Source organism: Hyperoodon ampullatus (genome assembly GCF_949752795.1).
Source record: "Hyperoodon ampullatus genome assembly, chromosome: 17".
Classification (NCBI taxonomy): Eukaryota; Metazoa; Chordata; class Mammalia; order Artiodactyla; family Ziphiidae; genus Hyperoodon; species Hyperoodon ampullatus.
In genome coordinates, this window is record NC_136930.1 from 13,084,578 (window position 1) to 13,102,624 (window position 18,047).

The following is an 18,047-nucleotide window of genomic DNA, read 5'->3' on the forward strand; positions in this document are numbered from 1 at the left end:
GGAGACAGCTAGGATTTTACAGGAGTACGGTGACATGATGAGATCCAAAACTAAGGTATTGGCACAGAGGTTAGAAGGGAAAAGACAGATGTGAAAGGTATGAAAAGGCAGTAAACAGAACTAGATGAACTGGTGAGGAATAGAGAACAGGGGAGAGGGAGAGTTTCTGATGATTCCAGCTGGGAAAGATTGGGGGAGGGAGGATGCCACGGTGGTGGTGGAGGAAATATGCATTTGTCTTTGAGAGGACTGGGGAGAGGGATGTTGAGTTAATCTGTTACATGTTCAGTTTTAGATGCTCACAGTGTACCTATATGGGGATGTACTTCAATGGATTCATAGTCAGCAAGGACTAGAAGTATATATGAGTACAAATGGGTATCATAACAATAAATAATAACATATATATGTAATCTCAAGGGGTAATGGAAAAACACTGCTAGGAATTTTCTGGGAACAAACCAGGTGTTAGGAGCAGGGAAAAGGTATTCCAGGAAGACGCACAGAAGCGTAAGCAAAGAATAATTGGCTGCCCGTTGTGGAAGGTGAGAAAAAATAACCAGGGAGTGTAGAGAGAGTATTAATCTTCCCTGGTTCTCCACTGCCCTGTCCTCTGTGCACCCGTGGAGCCTCAGAATAAAACACTGTAGGATCCACGAGAAAGGAGTGAAAAATACTCAAACAAATCTATTTAGTACCTTGGATAAACAGGTCAAAGCGAAAACAATTATGGTACAATGTCAAAGCATGGGGGAAACTGATGAAAATCGCATACTGGACACCCCTTCAGTATTGGAGTCATCAAAGAACCTACAAGGAGTAAGGACAAAAGTCAGACAGCCAAGAGAAGAGATGAACTAGAGAGGGAGTGTGGAGGAACTTCGGGTAGCTGGGATAGGTACCCGACCTATTCAGTTAAATTCCAGAACCATGAAACAGAAATAAAACCAATCGGTGAAAGAGTCCAGGCTGAAGAATTTAAAATGCAGAGGGGCAGATGCAACCCTGGTGACCGTGGTAGAGTCCTACCTTACACAGATGTTTCATATTCATACACATTTTCAGCCGAGCAGATACCTCCTCTAGCCCCTAAGGGCTCAATTACCCATCCCCAAAGGGCTTCAGTTACCTCTGTGCTCACCTCAGCAGTGAGACGTGTCAAAGAAAAACACACCCTAATGTGCTTGAAGAGAAGGGAATGAGGGACGTGGAATGTTTTTGAAGCCTAGGTTTAAAGCTAGACACTGAGAACTTTCCGAGAATGTGTTGAAAGTTGCAGTAGAAAGTCCTGTTATCTTTAATGGGAATTTCCTGGCTAATTCCCTGTGCAGTGCTGAAAACGTGCCCCTTAAATGTGATTTATTTTTTGCCTTAAGATATATGCAGTGAACCACGTATTCAATTTGGCGCTGCTGCTGCTGCCAGGATCTCTCTCCAGCTGTTGCCCGTTGCTTTTCCATTGTGTTCAGTTGTTTTCCATGGTGCCCGTCTCTGCTTGCCGTCTCTTTGCTTCTTTTTTTTTTTTCAAATACTCATTAACCCCTTGTCTTTCAGCTCCAGACTATGAGACATAGGAGTTAGTACAGTCATGGGAAGATTTCATCCGTACTGTCTCTTTGACAGGAGTCAAATAATAATGTTGAAATTATCAATAGACACCCGGAAGTTATGTCTATAAAATGTACTGGAAACTTGCCTGAATGATCACTGGCTTTTGGATTGCACCTATTGTTAGACCGCCATTCAAATTCTCCTAAAGGGAGAATGTAAATATTTAATATTTTATTATCCATGCATATGTGTCTGTAAGTGAATTCTGTATTTTTGAAAACAAATAACTGTTTGCCCTTTTTTCACGAAAGAGTATTTCCATGTTTCATTAAGAAAAGTGCCTTCTCTTGGGCTTCCCTGGTGGTGCAGTGGTTGAGAGTCCGCCTGCCGATGCAGGGGACACGGGTTCGTGCCCCGGTCCGGGAAGATCCCACATGCCGCGGAGCAGCTGGACCCGTGAGCCATGGCCGCTGAGCCTGCGCGTCCGGAGCCTGTGCTCCGCAGCGGGAGAGGCCACAACAGTGAGAGGCCCGCGTACCGAAAAAAAAAAAAGTGCCTTCTCTGTTATAGGGGAACAAGGACAGAGGTATTGGGTTTTTGAAATCCCTGCTGACTGGTGGCAGTTTTCTCAAGCTTTTCATTTATCACAAACGCATTGCTCAGGGTGACCAAGTTGGGCATGATCGATCAGCAGAGGTCCTTTCCATATTATTTGTGCAGACACTCTGCCTGTGTTGAGCCATAGCAGCCACTTTGGCATTGATTCCTATTTAACGTACTGCCTTAGCCCTCAGATGGATAGTTCTTCCTCCGTGTGAGGTAATAAAAGGAAGCAGGGAAAATAAAACCCTGCAACAGTAAACAATTAGTTTCTTCAGTCAGGCGCTTCCTTCTAATTGTCAATATACTTTTCACAGTGGTGCCCTGTGCTCAGTAGTTAGAAGTAATTAGAAACCAGAATAAATGAGATCACTGCAGGAATGAACACGCCTTACCCAGCACAGTGCATTTTATGTAGAAAAATGCACATCTGTAGTAGAGAAGGAACGCAATCTTTCTTCAGTTTATTTTTACTATGTGATTGCTTTACAGTCGATAGAATTGTTCAGCAGGTTTCAAATCTAGTTTCTTTTTAACCATGAACACATTTCAGTACAATGAGGTCTACATTCGTAGTGAAGTCGTTTGGTCTGGCTGTATTAGTCTCTACCAAAACAGTGCATTTAGCATGCAATGCTGAGACCAAGATTGGGACTGTTGAATTATGGATGTGGGGAGTTGGGGTTCTCTAAAAGCAGTGATCTATGTGATGTGATTTTGGTATAATGGAAAGAGCTCTGGATTTTGAATTAGAAAACTGGTTTTGAATCCTGTTATTTACCGTGTGACCGTGATTCCGTCATGGTCTCAGAGATTTATTGGTGGAATGGGAATAATAATTTCTTTTTGCAAAAGGTGGCATGAAGATTAAGTGAGTAATATATGTGAAAACATCTACTGCAGGACCCGGCAATAGTGTACACTCAGTTGTTTCTATCTTCATCTGTGTTTCTGGTGGTGAATGCATCTTCTCATTGCAGAGGTAGAGATATGAAATGAATCTGTTTAAAATGACTAGATCATACCTACTAAAATAGGGAAACCTTGTATGTAAAACAAAATCACAGTGGTTGCTAAGAGAGTAGGTCTTAATGTTCTCAATCACAAAAAAGAAGTGGTAATTATGTGATGGAGGTGTTAGCTAACTATAGTGGTAATCGTCTTGCACCATGTAAGTGTATCAAGTCAACATACACAACTTTAACCAACACAGTGTTATATGTCAATTATGCCTCAGTAAAGCTGGAGAAATCACAGTGATGAGTCACAATAGGATGTAAGAAGAGTATGAAAAACATGAATTCACTCCTCTGACCTATAAGAAGTAGAATACACAAAGCACTGGACCCTGTTGGAGCTTATTTTTAGAATCCTCCATTGATAGCTTGTAGAAAGTTGTTCAAGAACAGCAGAACGGGATCCCCTTGAATTCAAGGATAGGAAATCTTCTTCCCTCGTGTCAAAAATCAAGAGTATGTGTTAGAATAACGACAAATACTTAGGACTTGGAAAGAATCAGGTGCTGGCATTTGTTTGTGCATTCATTCATTGAAGGACAGAGGAGTTATTTATGGAGCACTGCTATGGGGCATGCACTGTGCTCCCCCAAACTAGGGTAGTAAGAGGTCCTTGCTCTCGCAGCAATTCTGAGGTCTTGACAAGAGGATCACATTGGGAAGCCAGCCAGCCAGCCATACTGTGTGGCACCAGTTTACTTTAATATGGACAATAGGAGAAAGAGAGCCAAAGGATTGGGTTTTTTAATGAAGTGACTCAAAGAAATGAACACATGTTTTTGAAACTACAGGAGAGGCTAAGCATATATAACATGTCATTTTGACAGTGTTAAAGAATTGATTCTGCAAGGGTTCCAGATGTATTCTTCTGAACCTGGAAAATAGGTAAATGATACATAGACCATTTTGATGAGCGAATAAGCGTTAATTAATAGAATTAATGTAAGAATAATGAATCAATATATTATAATACATAATTTCCAAGCATTAACAAAACTCACTGAGAGTTGTTCATCAGAAGCCATGGTACGAGCAGTGATTAAATCCTGAGAAAGGGAAATGCAAGTCATTGTTCATGACAGAAAAGCTATATACCATTTAGAAGTTGTAGGGGAATCTGTGATTGTTCTTTTCCTAAAGTTTATTGTCTCTACAGTTCATTTATTACTTTACCAAATTTATTTAATAAGTGAACACTTCTTGAACAAATAGATGGCAATGTAGAGTATAAAGAAATGAATTGTATCTTTTAGGAGTTACGTATAATACGGTGGGCATGAATTAGGAATTCATGTCATTTCTTTTCAATAAGTGTATATTGAATGCTTACTTAATCCTGGGAAGTATGCTAGGGTCTAGGAAGGTTACAATCAATACAGACACTATTCTGACCTATTGGTGGTGGTGTAGTAATATTAATGAAAATTGCTAACATTTGTTGAGAATGTACTACATGCTATGTCCTGTGCTAAGTACTAGATATGAATTATTTCCTGTAATCCTGAAGACAACACTCTGAGGTGCGTACTATCATTAAACTCAATTTACAGATGAGGAAACAGTTTCAGTAGCTTAAGTTAACTTGCCCAGAGTCACAGAGTTTATTAGCAAATTTAAGATCCAGCTTAGGAAGTTTGCCTCTAATGCCTGTATTCTTCATCCCTACACCTTTCAGACAAGCATAATATAGCATGACCAGAGGCATGATATGTGACCCAAACCAGGGCATCTGAGATCATATCAGGAAGAGAGCAGCATATGAGAACTGTGAGAGGAGGTGACTTCAGAGAACTGTGAACAGTATAGTTGAAGCATGGAGTAGAAGTAAGGAAAATCAGAGACCATATTGTGAAGACTTTGTATTTCAAGTTATGAAGTGGAAAGCCATTGAAATGCTTGCATTTTCATCTGCATTTTTAAAAGATCGCCTTTGATGAATAGTGGGAAGAGGCAAGACAAGAAGAGTCTGAGCCAGGTTGCACCAATCTAGGCAAGAGTTGATACTAGCAGTGCAGCCAGAGAGGAGAGGTTTGAGGGATAGTAAGAAATATGAAATTAATCATTGTGAAAGGTGCTAGAGTAGGTATATTAGCATGTGGACCCACCGCACATACATTAATCTCTTGTAATTGATGAGTTTGGTTTGAACGGCTTGGAAGCTTATATCTCAGTCTGGAGGTGAAACGGGGTCATCATAAAAGACTAGACAAAGATTTTAGGAAAGCAATCATTTTAATCTCGACCACATCTTCTTCCTTTGGGAAGGCTTTGCAAAAATGGGAAGGTTGAAGACACTAAAAATATCGCACAATACACCTTTAAGGAATTAGATAATTTCTGCATCTTATTTCTTCTAACAACTTTCTTATTTCTTTGAATGCTGGCACTTAATATTTAAAAATCAGTAAATATGAGGATCTGGGATTGCACCCTACTTACTATACCCATTACTACACAGTGTCTTTTAAACAATGTTTCTAAGAACTAACTCATCAGACACTTTAAATTATAGTAACTTGGTAGCACATTTCAAGAAGTTTAACATTTAGATTAAATTTTAAAAAATGTTAATGGAGAATCTCTAACTCAGATATTTCCTACAACTGCTTGTTTTTTGTTTTTACTGTCTGATTAAATGGGATTATGAGAAAAGCACAAGGAAGAAGTAAAAATATTTGGAAACTGAGCAGAATCATTTACATTTTTTCCAACAGGGAGAAAATGTGTCTTTAGTTCAAAGATTGTTGAAACTAGTTTGCCTTAGGCTCTGTAGGACTGAAGTTCAGATGATGCTGCAGAGTGCATAAGACCAGGTGATCACAGGCTTCCATCTGTCATAAAAAGCTTCTGGGTATGAAAGAGTGGTGGGCAAATAGCAGTAGTATCTGCTGATGTTCCAGCTTATTTCACCTGCTTCGTTCTCTTGGGATTGAAATAGTCATTATTATCCTCTCCAAAATTTGAATGCTGCCCAGGTAACTTCAGCTTAATAAAGTATCCTGGAGAACCATGGCTGATTAGATTCCTAATAACTTATTAGTGACAGTCACTTGAACAAGGATAATGGACCTGGCTTTTAATTAATAGAATACGGGGGAATTGATGTTACGTTTTAAGATCTAAATCTGTAAGATTCTAAATATAAACAGCTGTAACTATATAAAGGCAAATAATTCATGGGAAGAATGTCATCAAAGAATAGGGTCTTCAGGCTGTCTTTATACATAGATTCTGAGCCATGCATTTTTCCCTAAGAATTTTTTCCCTCTTATTTTTGCGGCTAAAGGCAGTATCACAGTTAGAAAGGATGGTGAAAATGAGGCAATACACATGGAAATCCGGAGCTAAAAAACAAAATCAAGACTCTGATCATTGGGTGGAATTCTACAGTGGGGCAAAACTCACTGATTTCAGAATGGTTAAATATTTATTTCACTTTATATTCATCTAGCACAAAATCAAATTAACCTGTATATGAATGCAAATAATTCCAAATGAAATATTGAAGTAAATATTGAAATACTTAGCCAGTTTATATGATTGTTAGGGGACATGTCTAATGTTGCCTTTTCCAGAGCAGATCAAAACCATTGTTTGGCATATGGTCCTTTAAACTCAGAAACCCCAACATATGCCTTTCAACTGTGGGTGTGTGTCTTCCATTTATCATATTTTTCTAACAGGAAATTATCCTGCTAATTATACTGCGCTAGCACACACAAAAAAATGAACATAGCTTATCCAAGTGCCTCAGTTCTATTATTATGGCACAAAAGAGTGAAAAAATCACTGCTCAAGTAACTTTTTAAGTTGAAACATGTATCCCTAAATTCAGTGACTCCAGTGGGGTTTGTTTTGGGGCACAGTTTTTACTGGTAATTGAATATGTAACATTATTGAGGGATACAATAGACATTTTCAACGTAATATTCAGTCTCATTCTCAATTTTTAAAATATGGAGAAATAAAAGCAAAGTATCCCTTGCGAAAGATGGCATTTTTCTCTCTTTAATTACCTTTTAAGTTTTCTTGTTTTTCACTTCAACATCTACATAATGTGAATTTAAGGCAAATTATTGTGGCTACAAATTCAGAGATCATCATTACAGTAGTTTTTCATGTGTTTCATTTAAGGCGTCAGTTTATAATTAGAATCTGAATGCCCCTCCACTAGTAATAACAAAGTTCGGGACCACCCAGGAGAGAACAATATGGTTAGCTGCCAGGCAAAACGTCAGAGTTCCTGGCAGTGAACGTGCTGAAAGTCAGCAAAGAAATCCACAGCTCAAAGCCATATACATACCGTTGTTCTGGTTTGCCATGTCAGTTTCTCTGTGAGTTACTGCATCACCCTGGTGGCCCAAAAGGGATGATGCATCTCCCCAAGTGTTCAATTTGATGCACTTCAACCCTTGGGAGATTGGCTTCCTTGTTCAGTCCTGTTCGAATCAACATTAAATGAGGCTTTAGAGCTCTGGAGGTTTTAAATTGTGATTAAAGTAAAACTGGTGTTTTTGTCTGTGATCATGGTAAATGACCAAATATGTAGAAGGTCCTCCGGTTTGGAGAATCTTTTATCTAATTTATTATAGAAATGTGATGAGTCATCTTAAAGGAAAAGATTAACGTTTTTATAAAAAGATTAACACATAACCTGCTTCAAATAAGCATTGCAGTCTTAAAAGTGAACTGAATGTAGTATAATAGATATGAGTTAACAAATGGTTGAAATACAATATGTTGCATTTAAACCAATTTAGGAAAACAAAGCTTTGTCTCTCCAGTGAGACTGAGTTGAGGGAGGGAGGGAGGGGGTGTTGGCCATTGCTCATTGCAGCCCCCTGGCATCGAAAAATAGGACTGGCAAACAGGAGACCATTTCACATGCTTTTAATGACCCTAAACTCTACAGTTCGACCCAAAATAAAGTTGATACCGGATGTTCTAGGATCAGTTGGGACAAACATATGAAATAAAAAATCACAGAGAATCATATTAGCAAGTGCCAAATGATAGTCATGTGAACTCTATTTCAACCAAACCCCAATTTATAAAGGAGATGTTGGTGAAAGTTTGTCATGAACTTCCTGTAATTATCATAATCTAATAACATCATAATCTTATGGAAGAATTGACAACACATTTCAACATCAACGTTATTTTAAATTTAAAAATTGTTGTCAAATATGAAAACCTCCATAAGGTTCTTTTGCATGAGGACCATAATGTATGGAAGAATATTCCACAGAGTAGCTTCTGGCTGTATACATTCCAACCCATAAGGTTCTTTTGCATGAGGACCATAATGTATGGAAGAATATTCCACAGAGTAGCTTCTGGCTGTATACATTCCAACCTTGTTTCTCCTGCACCACACACAGTCCTGGGTGCACCAGGATACGAACACATTGCATTACAGCCTTGGACCCTGCACATCCTTTTCAACCTTGGATGAGTCTGTACAATGCGCAGTAGGAATGCTCTGGAGTCCATTCCTACACTAGGATGTTGTAATAACCTAATTATAAGTGACTGTGAATCATATCCATAGGTTCAGTAAACCTAGCCTAAATGGATCCCGAATTCTACTTCATTTAGCTCAGTTCCAGAAAGAACTGTGGCCATTTGAACATTGCAGAACATGACAGAGGAAAGTTGGGACATAAAAAGCAGTCATAACCATTTGCAGTCAAAACATTTGGCTTTTGCAAATTTGTAAAAGCATATGACTATGTGAACAGGTTGCTAAGGATCCTATGAAAAAGGGAACTCTGAAACTCAACGATTTTAGCTTGAAAGTAAATCTACTTCTGCCAGCACTTAATGGTACTTGTAGTTACAAAGTAGACACTCAAAAATAATTCGTTGAATGAGTGGATGAATAGAAAGTTACCTCTTTGTGACTCTTCCATAGCATTGCTAAATCAAAGTGCTTTTCAAATTAAATTGGACCCATTGGCCACAGGTTACATTTATCATATTAAAACTATGCTAAATCTCTGAGTGATGTGGGATCTATTTTTAATATGAAATATGTCAAGAAGATTTATTCATTATAAGCACAGGTGTATTGACCCTTTCCTTTTTTCTTTCTATGAGGAAATGCACAATTTCTGCATAATTTTGCAGCCCTGTCAAGTACACGTTCTCAGGAGTATACCCTAAGCAGAGCTGTTACTTGGGATGTCTTATTACTAAAATCATGGAACAACTTTCCTCAGTGTATATGTTATATTTGCCTTTTTATGAAGGACAAATTCTACACTGTGACCTTTATTTTGTTTTTTTACTTTTGTGACTCCGAGAGAAAGAATTGTCTAAATTTTTAAAATGATATTGCAGCTGGAAAGAGCTGGACAATCGAGAGCCCATATTTTCCAGGATGGAGTAAAAATGTAGATTTATTTAAATTTTAATTTAACTGCCTAATGTGAGAACAGAGATAGTTCTAGAAAGGAAATTCGCAGGTCAGATAAGAAATCTCGTATGGAATGGGATTTGCTTAGGATTCCTGGCCTTTGGTCTGTTTCCTTCATTCTCTTGCCCAGAATTAGCAGAACAGTCTCACTGGTAATCAGAGAAGTACCTATAAAATCAAATGATCTCTTGTAAAGCCTGACTCTGAGTATACATTTGCGCACCATCAAAAAACCAGGTGCGGGCTTCCCTGGTGGCGCAGTGGTTGAGAGTCCGCCTGCCGATGCAGGGGACGTGGGTTCGTACGTGCCATGGGAAGATCCCACATGCCACGGAGCGGCTGGGCCCGTGAGCCATGGCCGCTGAGCCTGCGCGTCCAGAGCCTGTGCTCCACAACGGGAGAGGCCCCAACAGTGAGAGGCCCGTGCACCGCAAAAAAACAAACAACAACAAAAAAAAAACAGGTGCTACTTTCTGGATCTAGAGTCTTCCAGAGAATGCCAGAATCAAAATGCTTCTTGCAAATGCTGAATTTTTCCATTTGACATTCAGATTGAGATAGTTGAGAGAAGATAAAAAGCTATGAGACAAATAATGGTATATTGGAAGCAGAGTTGTGGGCTTAGTGCTGGCGCTCTTCCACATGCTTAATTTAGGAGAATGGAACTCTGTGATGCTGCGATGGAAAAACTAGGCCTCCATTGGATAAATCAACTGTGAATCGAATAGGCAATATTTCTCTCGTTGGCCTGGCTGTCTCTTTTCAGTTTTTTCACTTTTTAAAAATTTCAAATTAATGGTGGGACCTAAATGGAATATACACAGTGGTTAGTACAAAAAGGCAAGTATAGACGAAGCCATCTTCTCTTGATATGCTGGTGAAATAAAACTTATGTATCCATTTTAAGCTAGATTTTTCTATTAGATGACGTACATGTGATTGGTTCTAAAGGTGTGACACTTTGAGGTACCCTGTCCGAGAGCATGTTACGGGCCACGCTGATTGATCAGGAGATTACAGTAAAATCTTTTAAAGTCTCTGGCAGATAATTTGCTGCTGTACTGCTGTTTACTACAGCTTGAAGTAGAGAGAAATAAATCAGTTTAAAAAGGTTAAGAAAATGGATAAAAATTACAGGCTTCCTGTTAAAGGTCCTTCACAATGAGCAAGTGTTTGTTGTAAGTTGATGAGGGCAAGTCAGGCTTTATCAGGAAGCAGGGACACATTTCAGTATGATTAGAAAAAGATCAAGATTTTTCTTAGCTTCATTCAGCTGGTGTAATGAGCCTTATTGATTAAAATGTTAGGATCAGTAAGGACTTAAAATTGGAGTAGAGAAGACCTTAAGGAGGAGGAAAAGGTTATGGTGTGTGGAGTTCGCTGACAATTAAATGCTTTGTAAAAATTTGATTTTTTTTGAACATGAACTGTCAGTTATAGCTCTTGGCTTGCATTGGCATATGCACGCAGGTACATGTAATATACAATTTTATATTATTGTCAGACTCGTACGTTAAATATTTATAAACATCGTATACTACTAGAAGTTAATTATAAAACTTTAGCCCATGTGAATATGTGTTCTTAATGCTTTCTAAAGAGTTCTCTGTTAATGTTAACGAGGAAGCTCCTTTTCACGTCATTTAACAGCCAATGGAACTGATCGTGTTTCTCCTTAGAATGCAATAATTGTAATAATAAAGTTGCATTTCGTCAGGTTCTTTCTAAAATTACAGCAGTAATGTTTTAAATCCGTTTCTCTTTTTTGCAAGTCATCAGTATCTGAATCTACCAGGTGTACTGGGCTTCTGTGGTACAGCCTCACAACCAGGGATAAATGAGTTCGACATTCCTCATATAATTGCACCGTAGAACTTTCATTTGTAGGGAAAAACTAAATAGATCTAGAAAAATACATTTGTAAAATACCAAACCACAGAGAGGTAATTGCAAAAATGGAGAAAAAACAATCAGAATACTAATAAATTGAAAAATGAAGTGAAACAAAATCCACTAATATAGATGTTAGGCAAAACATCTAAAAGTAACGAACATTTTTATGGAATGTATGCAGAAGGTACCCCTAAAAGAACAATTCAGAGACCAGCACCTGAAAATATTATCAAATACAGAGGGTTCTTAGGTCCCTAAGAGTTGCTATAGAGAAAAATGTGGAAGAAAGTAAAAGAAATGCCCTAAAGGGAAGGAAGAGGACCAAGGCTCACCAATCACTGAATTTGGGTGCTGAATTCTGAATTTTCTTTGGGGCTGCTCTGGGCACCACATTGCTGAATAACTCATTAAAATTTCCTTTTCAAAATGTTAGTCTTTTGGATTGGGTCCAAGAAACACACTTTTAAAAAAAAATTCTGACCTTAGTGAATATTAATTTCACTTTTTTCTAAGATATTGGGTATAAATCAGTATAATTCTATTAACTATGAATATGTAAACATGAATGAAAGATATTAGTAAGTCATTTCTTTTAAATTACATGAAATACCAATAAAATTTCATTTCTGATGATAAAATTTATTATAATTCTGCTTACTTAATTTTCTGTGTATAAACTCTCTCCTCAACAGAGTTCATTATGGGTTTGTTTTCAATTTAAATACTTAATTTAGGACCCCAGCAGTGTACCTCTATAATCTATTTTTAAACAGGTGTTCTGTGTAGAAAAATCAGTGGTCTATTGTCTAGTTGTTTTGAACTTGGCTGGTGCTATTTGATTTTGAAATTCATGTGGGAGAAGGAAAATAATTTTTCCTCTACTCTTCTGACTTCTCAGTTGAGACCCCTGTAACAAAAGACAGATTACCAAGAGAAAAGCGACAGAAGTTTATTAACATGGGTACCTCAAGAGTACATGGGAGATACCCAGGGAAAAATGAGTACTTCTCCCAGGAGGCATACTGTTCCACCCTTCATTAGCAGCCCCAGATGTCTTGAAGAGCTTAACGGGGACCGGTGGAGTCTGACTTGCCCTTGCCTTTGCCCACAGGTGCACCCTGAGCGTGACCCTGGAGCAGGCCATCATTCTGGCCAGAAGCCACGGACTGCCTCCTTGCTACATCATGCAGGCTACAGATGTGATGCGGAAGCAGGTGAGTCTCAACACATTTTAGGAAGTTGTTTCTCACGCCCTGGATTTGAAGGTTCCTTGGTTCGTTTATCAGGTGTCTGACAGGTACCTGGATGTGGCAGGCACTTTTCCAGGCTCAGAAAGTGAGTGGTGAACAAGAAACACTGTTTCCTGGGGAAGAAGACCGCACAGGCATCTTTTTGAGGGTTCTCCAAGAAGCTTAGACAACCTGAGAAAAGGGAAGTCTAAGAGGTAACCTGATGGAAGAAGGGGAGGTGGCCAGGCAAATGGACAGAAGTGGATTTGGGGCAGCGTAAACTACAAGATAGAAGGACATGTGGGCTTCCCTGGTGGCGCAGTGGTTAAGAATCCGCCTGCCAATGCAGGGGACACGGGTTCCAGCCCTGGTCCGGGAAGCTCCCACATGCTGCAGAGCAACTAAGCCCGTGCGCCACAACTACTGAGCCTGCACTCTAGAGCCTGTGAGACACAACTATTGAGCCTGCACTCTAGAGCCCATGCTCTGCAACAAGAGAAGCCACCGCAATGAGAAATCCACGCGCTGCAACTAGAGAAAGCCCGCACGCAGCAACGAAGACCCAACGCAGCCAAAAATAAATAAATAAATTTAAAAAAAGAAGGACGTGACATTTTCTGGGAACCGCAGGTGATTTAGGAAGGCTGGGAATAGACTGGGGACGGGGAGGGGCAAGGAGGAAGAGGACAGAGTCGAGGGCCCTGCTTGCTTCTGGAGATCTCAAAGCGACTTCTGCACCATGCTAAGAAGTTTATGCCTTATTCTGAAGATAAAACACGTGCCTCAGATTTTCCCGCAGAAGATGAAGAGCTGCCTTTGGACTGTCTTTAGGTCACTGAAGTACTTATAGGTGAGAATACACTCTTACAAAGTGAATGAACTTTCTTTTTTTTGGCTGTGCCCCACAGCTTGCGGGATCTTAGTTCCCTGACTGGGGATTGAACCCGCACCCTCAGCAGTGAAAGCTCGGAGTCCTGACCACTGGACCACCAGGGAATTCCCTGAACTTTCTGTACAATAGCTCAGTAGTATTTTAAGTGTGGTAGTTTGGTTTTGAACCCTTAAGATTCTTTAAAAAGCTAACAAAAATGCACTAACCTCTAATGTACCGATTATTAGGAAAATGTGCTTAATCTAGTAGAAAAAACGCAAGTCAGTAGAGAGACAAAAGAAGTTAAAAGACATCAATTTTATATTTAATTCTGCCACCTTTTATTAGGGCTACCTCAGAAAATTGATTTAACAAATCTCTCGACTTGCTGATTGGGTTTGAGTTATCCAGTGATAGTGAGTGACTTAATTTTTAAGATACACTTTTGTAATTATGTCTGCTTTATTTACTAAAGACTTAATGTATAACTCTCAAGCAAACATATAAATCCCTATGGATTTGCTCCCAAGATTACACTATAGAATGTCAACCAAATCAAAAGAAAAATCCATGGAAACAGTCCTGAGTGAGGCCAGCACCCAGCCAGGGGTCTGCAGAGATGAGGTGGAGCAAGCACATGTACGTTGGTGCTTCGGGTTGAGAACTGCAGAGCTGAATATTGAAAACCAAGATCTCACAAGGTCCAAGAGGGATTTGCTAAGTAAAGGTCAGATCCGTGAGAAGCACATGACACAGTGTGGTTCGGCTAGAAAAGGGCAAATACAGATGCAAATGGCAGCAGGTTTGGGAAGGATGTTTTTTGGTAGATATTCAAATTTGGTTTTAAAAAGTAGATCAAAGTAAACTTGTGATTATCCATATCAGTGTTGGGATTTGGGTGCTAAAACATACAGCAAGAGATTAAGCTTTCAGTTTCACTCTGTTGCTGTTAGAGTGAGTTTGCAGTAAGACTTGGAGGAGCTGTCTCCAAGGGAAGACTAAGAGACTGATAATTGATCTTTTTTTTCTTTTTTAATAAAGTTATTTATTTATTTATTTACTTATTTATTTTTGGTTGTGTTGGGTCTTCGTTGCTCTGCGCGGGCTTTCTTTAGTTGCGTCGAGCAGGGGCTACTCCTCAATGCAGTGTGTGGGCTTCTCATTGTGGCAGCCTCTCTTGTTGCAGAGCACGGGCTCTAGGCACCCGGGCTTCAGTAGCTGTGGGACGTGGGCTCAGTAGTTGCAGCGCATGGGCTTAGTTGCTCCACAGCATGTGGCATCTTCCCGGACCGGGACTCAAACCCATGTCCCCTGCATTGGGAGGCGGATTCTTAACCACTGTGCCACCAGGGAAGCCCCGATAATTGATCTTTTTAAGAATAATACAGTAAAGAGGTCATTATGAGTGGGCTACATATACATTCTTACTACATGGATTTGAATAATCAAAACCTTTAACTTCTTACAACTGAAAACTGAGATAGATAAAATAAAGATGGGAAAAGTGAAAACAATATTACCTAGGCCTTAATGACTTATTTAACTGGTTCAAGCCTCTTTAAAATTTATTTGTATATTAATTAACTAATAATAAATGATTATTAGTTAATTATTAGTTATTAATATATCATATATTTATAAAGTATAATTTTAAAAGACTGAAAACTTACGAAGTTTGTAAGTTGATTTCTGAACTGCAGTATTTTTCAGTGTTTATCACTCCCTCCTCTTTTTTGTTAATAAATCCATTTAGGATGGGTAGCTTCCTACCTTTGTTGCTTGTTTCTCTGCTCCAAGTTATGACACCTCCAAGTGGTTCTCAGACAAAGACCTGATTTCTGCCTTCTTTGTGAAAGATCATGGAGCCTCGGGTCCTCTCTTCATAGAAATTGGGGTGGACTGGTGCCCAGGGGAGATTTTTGCAATATTCCTTCTGTGGCCGATCCTCTTTCAAGTATTCAGCAGTTACAGGCAGTGGGATTAATGGCTGGGATCCAATCTACAAACCAACTCTTACCCACGTGGGGGGATCTGAGTAGTTCGAACACAAGTGTGAATCAAAAATCTAACTTTTCTGACCCTTCTGTCTTTTAATCGTTTATATTCAGCTTTCCAGAGACAGAGTGGTTAGAATGTTTACCTGGTTAATGAATAATATTTTCTAAGATCTTTAGTTTATTTTTGAAGAACAAGGAGCTTTTCATCATGATTTACTGTTCTTATTTCTAATTGCAGTGTAGACCTCCCTCCATATCTGCCACAATTTGGTTCCAGGAGCCCCTACAGATAACAAGTCCTTGGATGCTTAAGTCCTTTACATAAAATGGTGGAGGAGCACAATGAATACAGTTGGCCCCCGTATCCGCGGGTTTTGAGTCCATGGATTCACATCCACGGATTCGACAAACTGTGGATCAATGACACAGCTGATTGAATCTGCATATGCAAAACCCACAAATATGGTGGCCAACTGTATAGTTTTCATGAACAGATTTCATGTATGTAGTTTTAATAGAGTTGTTTTAATTATCTGGTTGAGTTAGAAGAAAAGATAAAAGAAAGGAAAGATACTGTACCCCGTGCAATTTGTGGGTAATGATTATAATAATCCTAGGAAGCATTTTTACATAACCAACTGATATGATTAATAAATGGTTTGAGGACTTCCCTGGAGGTCCAGTGGTTAAAACTCCGTGCTCTCAATGCAGGAGGCACGGGTTCGATCCCTGGTTGGGGAACTAAGATCCTGCATGCTGCGCAGTGTGGCCAAAAAAAAAACAAATGGTTTGAGGTAGAAGCTCTAATTTACATTATAAGCTTAAAGTCTCCTATCCTCTAAATTATATGTTCCAAGTATTTTTTGGTAGAAGTCTACCCCAAATTCTTTTCTGACCTTTTTAATAAAAATTTGGATTCTGAAGAATTCTGTCTCCTGACCCCCAGTATCAGGGCTTTATACTGAGCACTAAGAACAAAGACCAAGGACGATGAGCTTCTTGCCTAGCCTCATGGCGGACATGTGTGGGCAAGTCATCATGGTGCACCCACAGGCAAGTGCTCTCCGGGGTGCACAACCTCAGTGCATGAGGACGTAAAACAGGGAACAAGTAAACAAGTGGACTGTGAGCCCCTGAATGGCTGGGACACCGAGTGTATGTCATGATGGTATCACTGGTTTCTACATTGATACCCAGTATAGACTAAATGCTAAGTGATGTTTAGTCAATGAATTAGTTCTACCTAGGAGAACTAGAAAAAGGCTTCATGCAGAAAGTAAATATGTGATAGTAGCCAAGAGCACAGATTCTAAGGCCATGCACCCTCAGCTTGAATCCCAGCTCCAGTGTTTACTGTCTGTATGATTTGAGGCAAGACGCTTAGCTTCTCTGTTGCTTCGTTTCCTCATTATTAAGACAAAGATAATAATGGTATAATGCTTGCTTCATACTGTTGTTTTGAGGTTTGAATACTGAATGCATTTAAAACAGTACCTAATATAGTGAATGACCAACTGATAATTGATTTGGGCCTTGGAGGATAAACGTGATGCAGACATGTACGGAAAAGGACAGAGAGGGTGTTTAGTAGAGGGAAAACATGAGCAAGGTGTAAAAATGCAAGTCGCTGGCATATTAAGTATAAGAAGAATTATATGGTTGAATTCCAAATGGAGTATACCAGCAGATTTGTTCAGCGTGATGAGCTTCAATTTTATTTGAAACCTTTTAAGCAAAAATCTTTCTAGAAATTATTTAATGGAATATGAGACTAAAGACAAAAATAATTATACAAAAATACCATACTCCAGTTAGTAAATCTATTTCTCACAGGGATACGATTTAGAGATTCTAAAACTAGTTAATGTCTTTGGTAGGACTGAACAAATAAGTAAGTATATTGTAAATATTGAGAGTCAGGTTTCTTACTGTCTGAGAAAGAAGTTACAAGTAAGGAAAGGGAGAAACCTGGAATTTAGAATGAACCCTGGGATACTGGATTGGAACTGGAAGTGTCAGCTTGAATGCATGGACACATACACACATACACACACACATAGATGTAGATAGATGTAGAAAAAAATATAGATGTTTGAGTACGTTTACACTAATCAACTAGCTCAGCCCACTGAGAAGACCTAGAAGCATTTACACACCAGTAGTAGTAATGGGCATACCCACTGTCCAGATCTTGAGTTCTAAATATCATTCTCCATTAAAAAGAGCCAGGGAGGGGCTTCCCTGGTGGCGCAGTGGTTGAGAGTCCGCCTGCCGATGCAGGGGACGTGGGTTCGTGCCCCGGTCCGGGAAGATCCCACATGCTGTGGAGCGGCTGGGCCCGTGAGCCATGGCCACTGAGCCTGCACGTCCGGAGCCTGTGCTCTGCAACGGGAGAGGCCACAACAGTGAGAGGCCCACGTACCGCAAAAAAAAAAAAAAGAGCCAGGGATTCGGGTGGTGTGGGAAGACGCC

General features: G+C 39.5%; 1 protein-coding gene across 1 annotated transcript in view; it reads left to right on the forward strand.

Annotated features, from left to right (window-relative positions):
* Window positions 1–18,047, forward strand: part of PREX2 (phosphatidylinositol-3,4,5-trisphosphate dependent Rac exchange factor 2) — a gene marked incomplete at both ends in the record, with an annotated part of 282,561 nt that overhangs the window by 250,044 nt on the left and 14,470 nt on the right. The window contains one exon of the mRNA XM_079722715.1: window positions 12,590–12,692. Coding sequence (XP_079578841.1) covers window positions 12,590–12,692 — 103 coding nt within the window. The remainder of the gene's footprint in view (window positions 1–12,589; window positions 12,693–18,047) is intronic.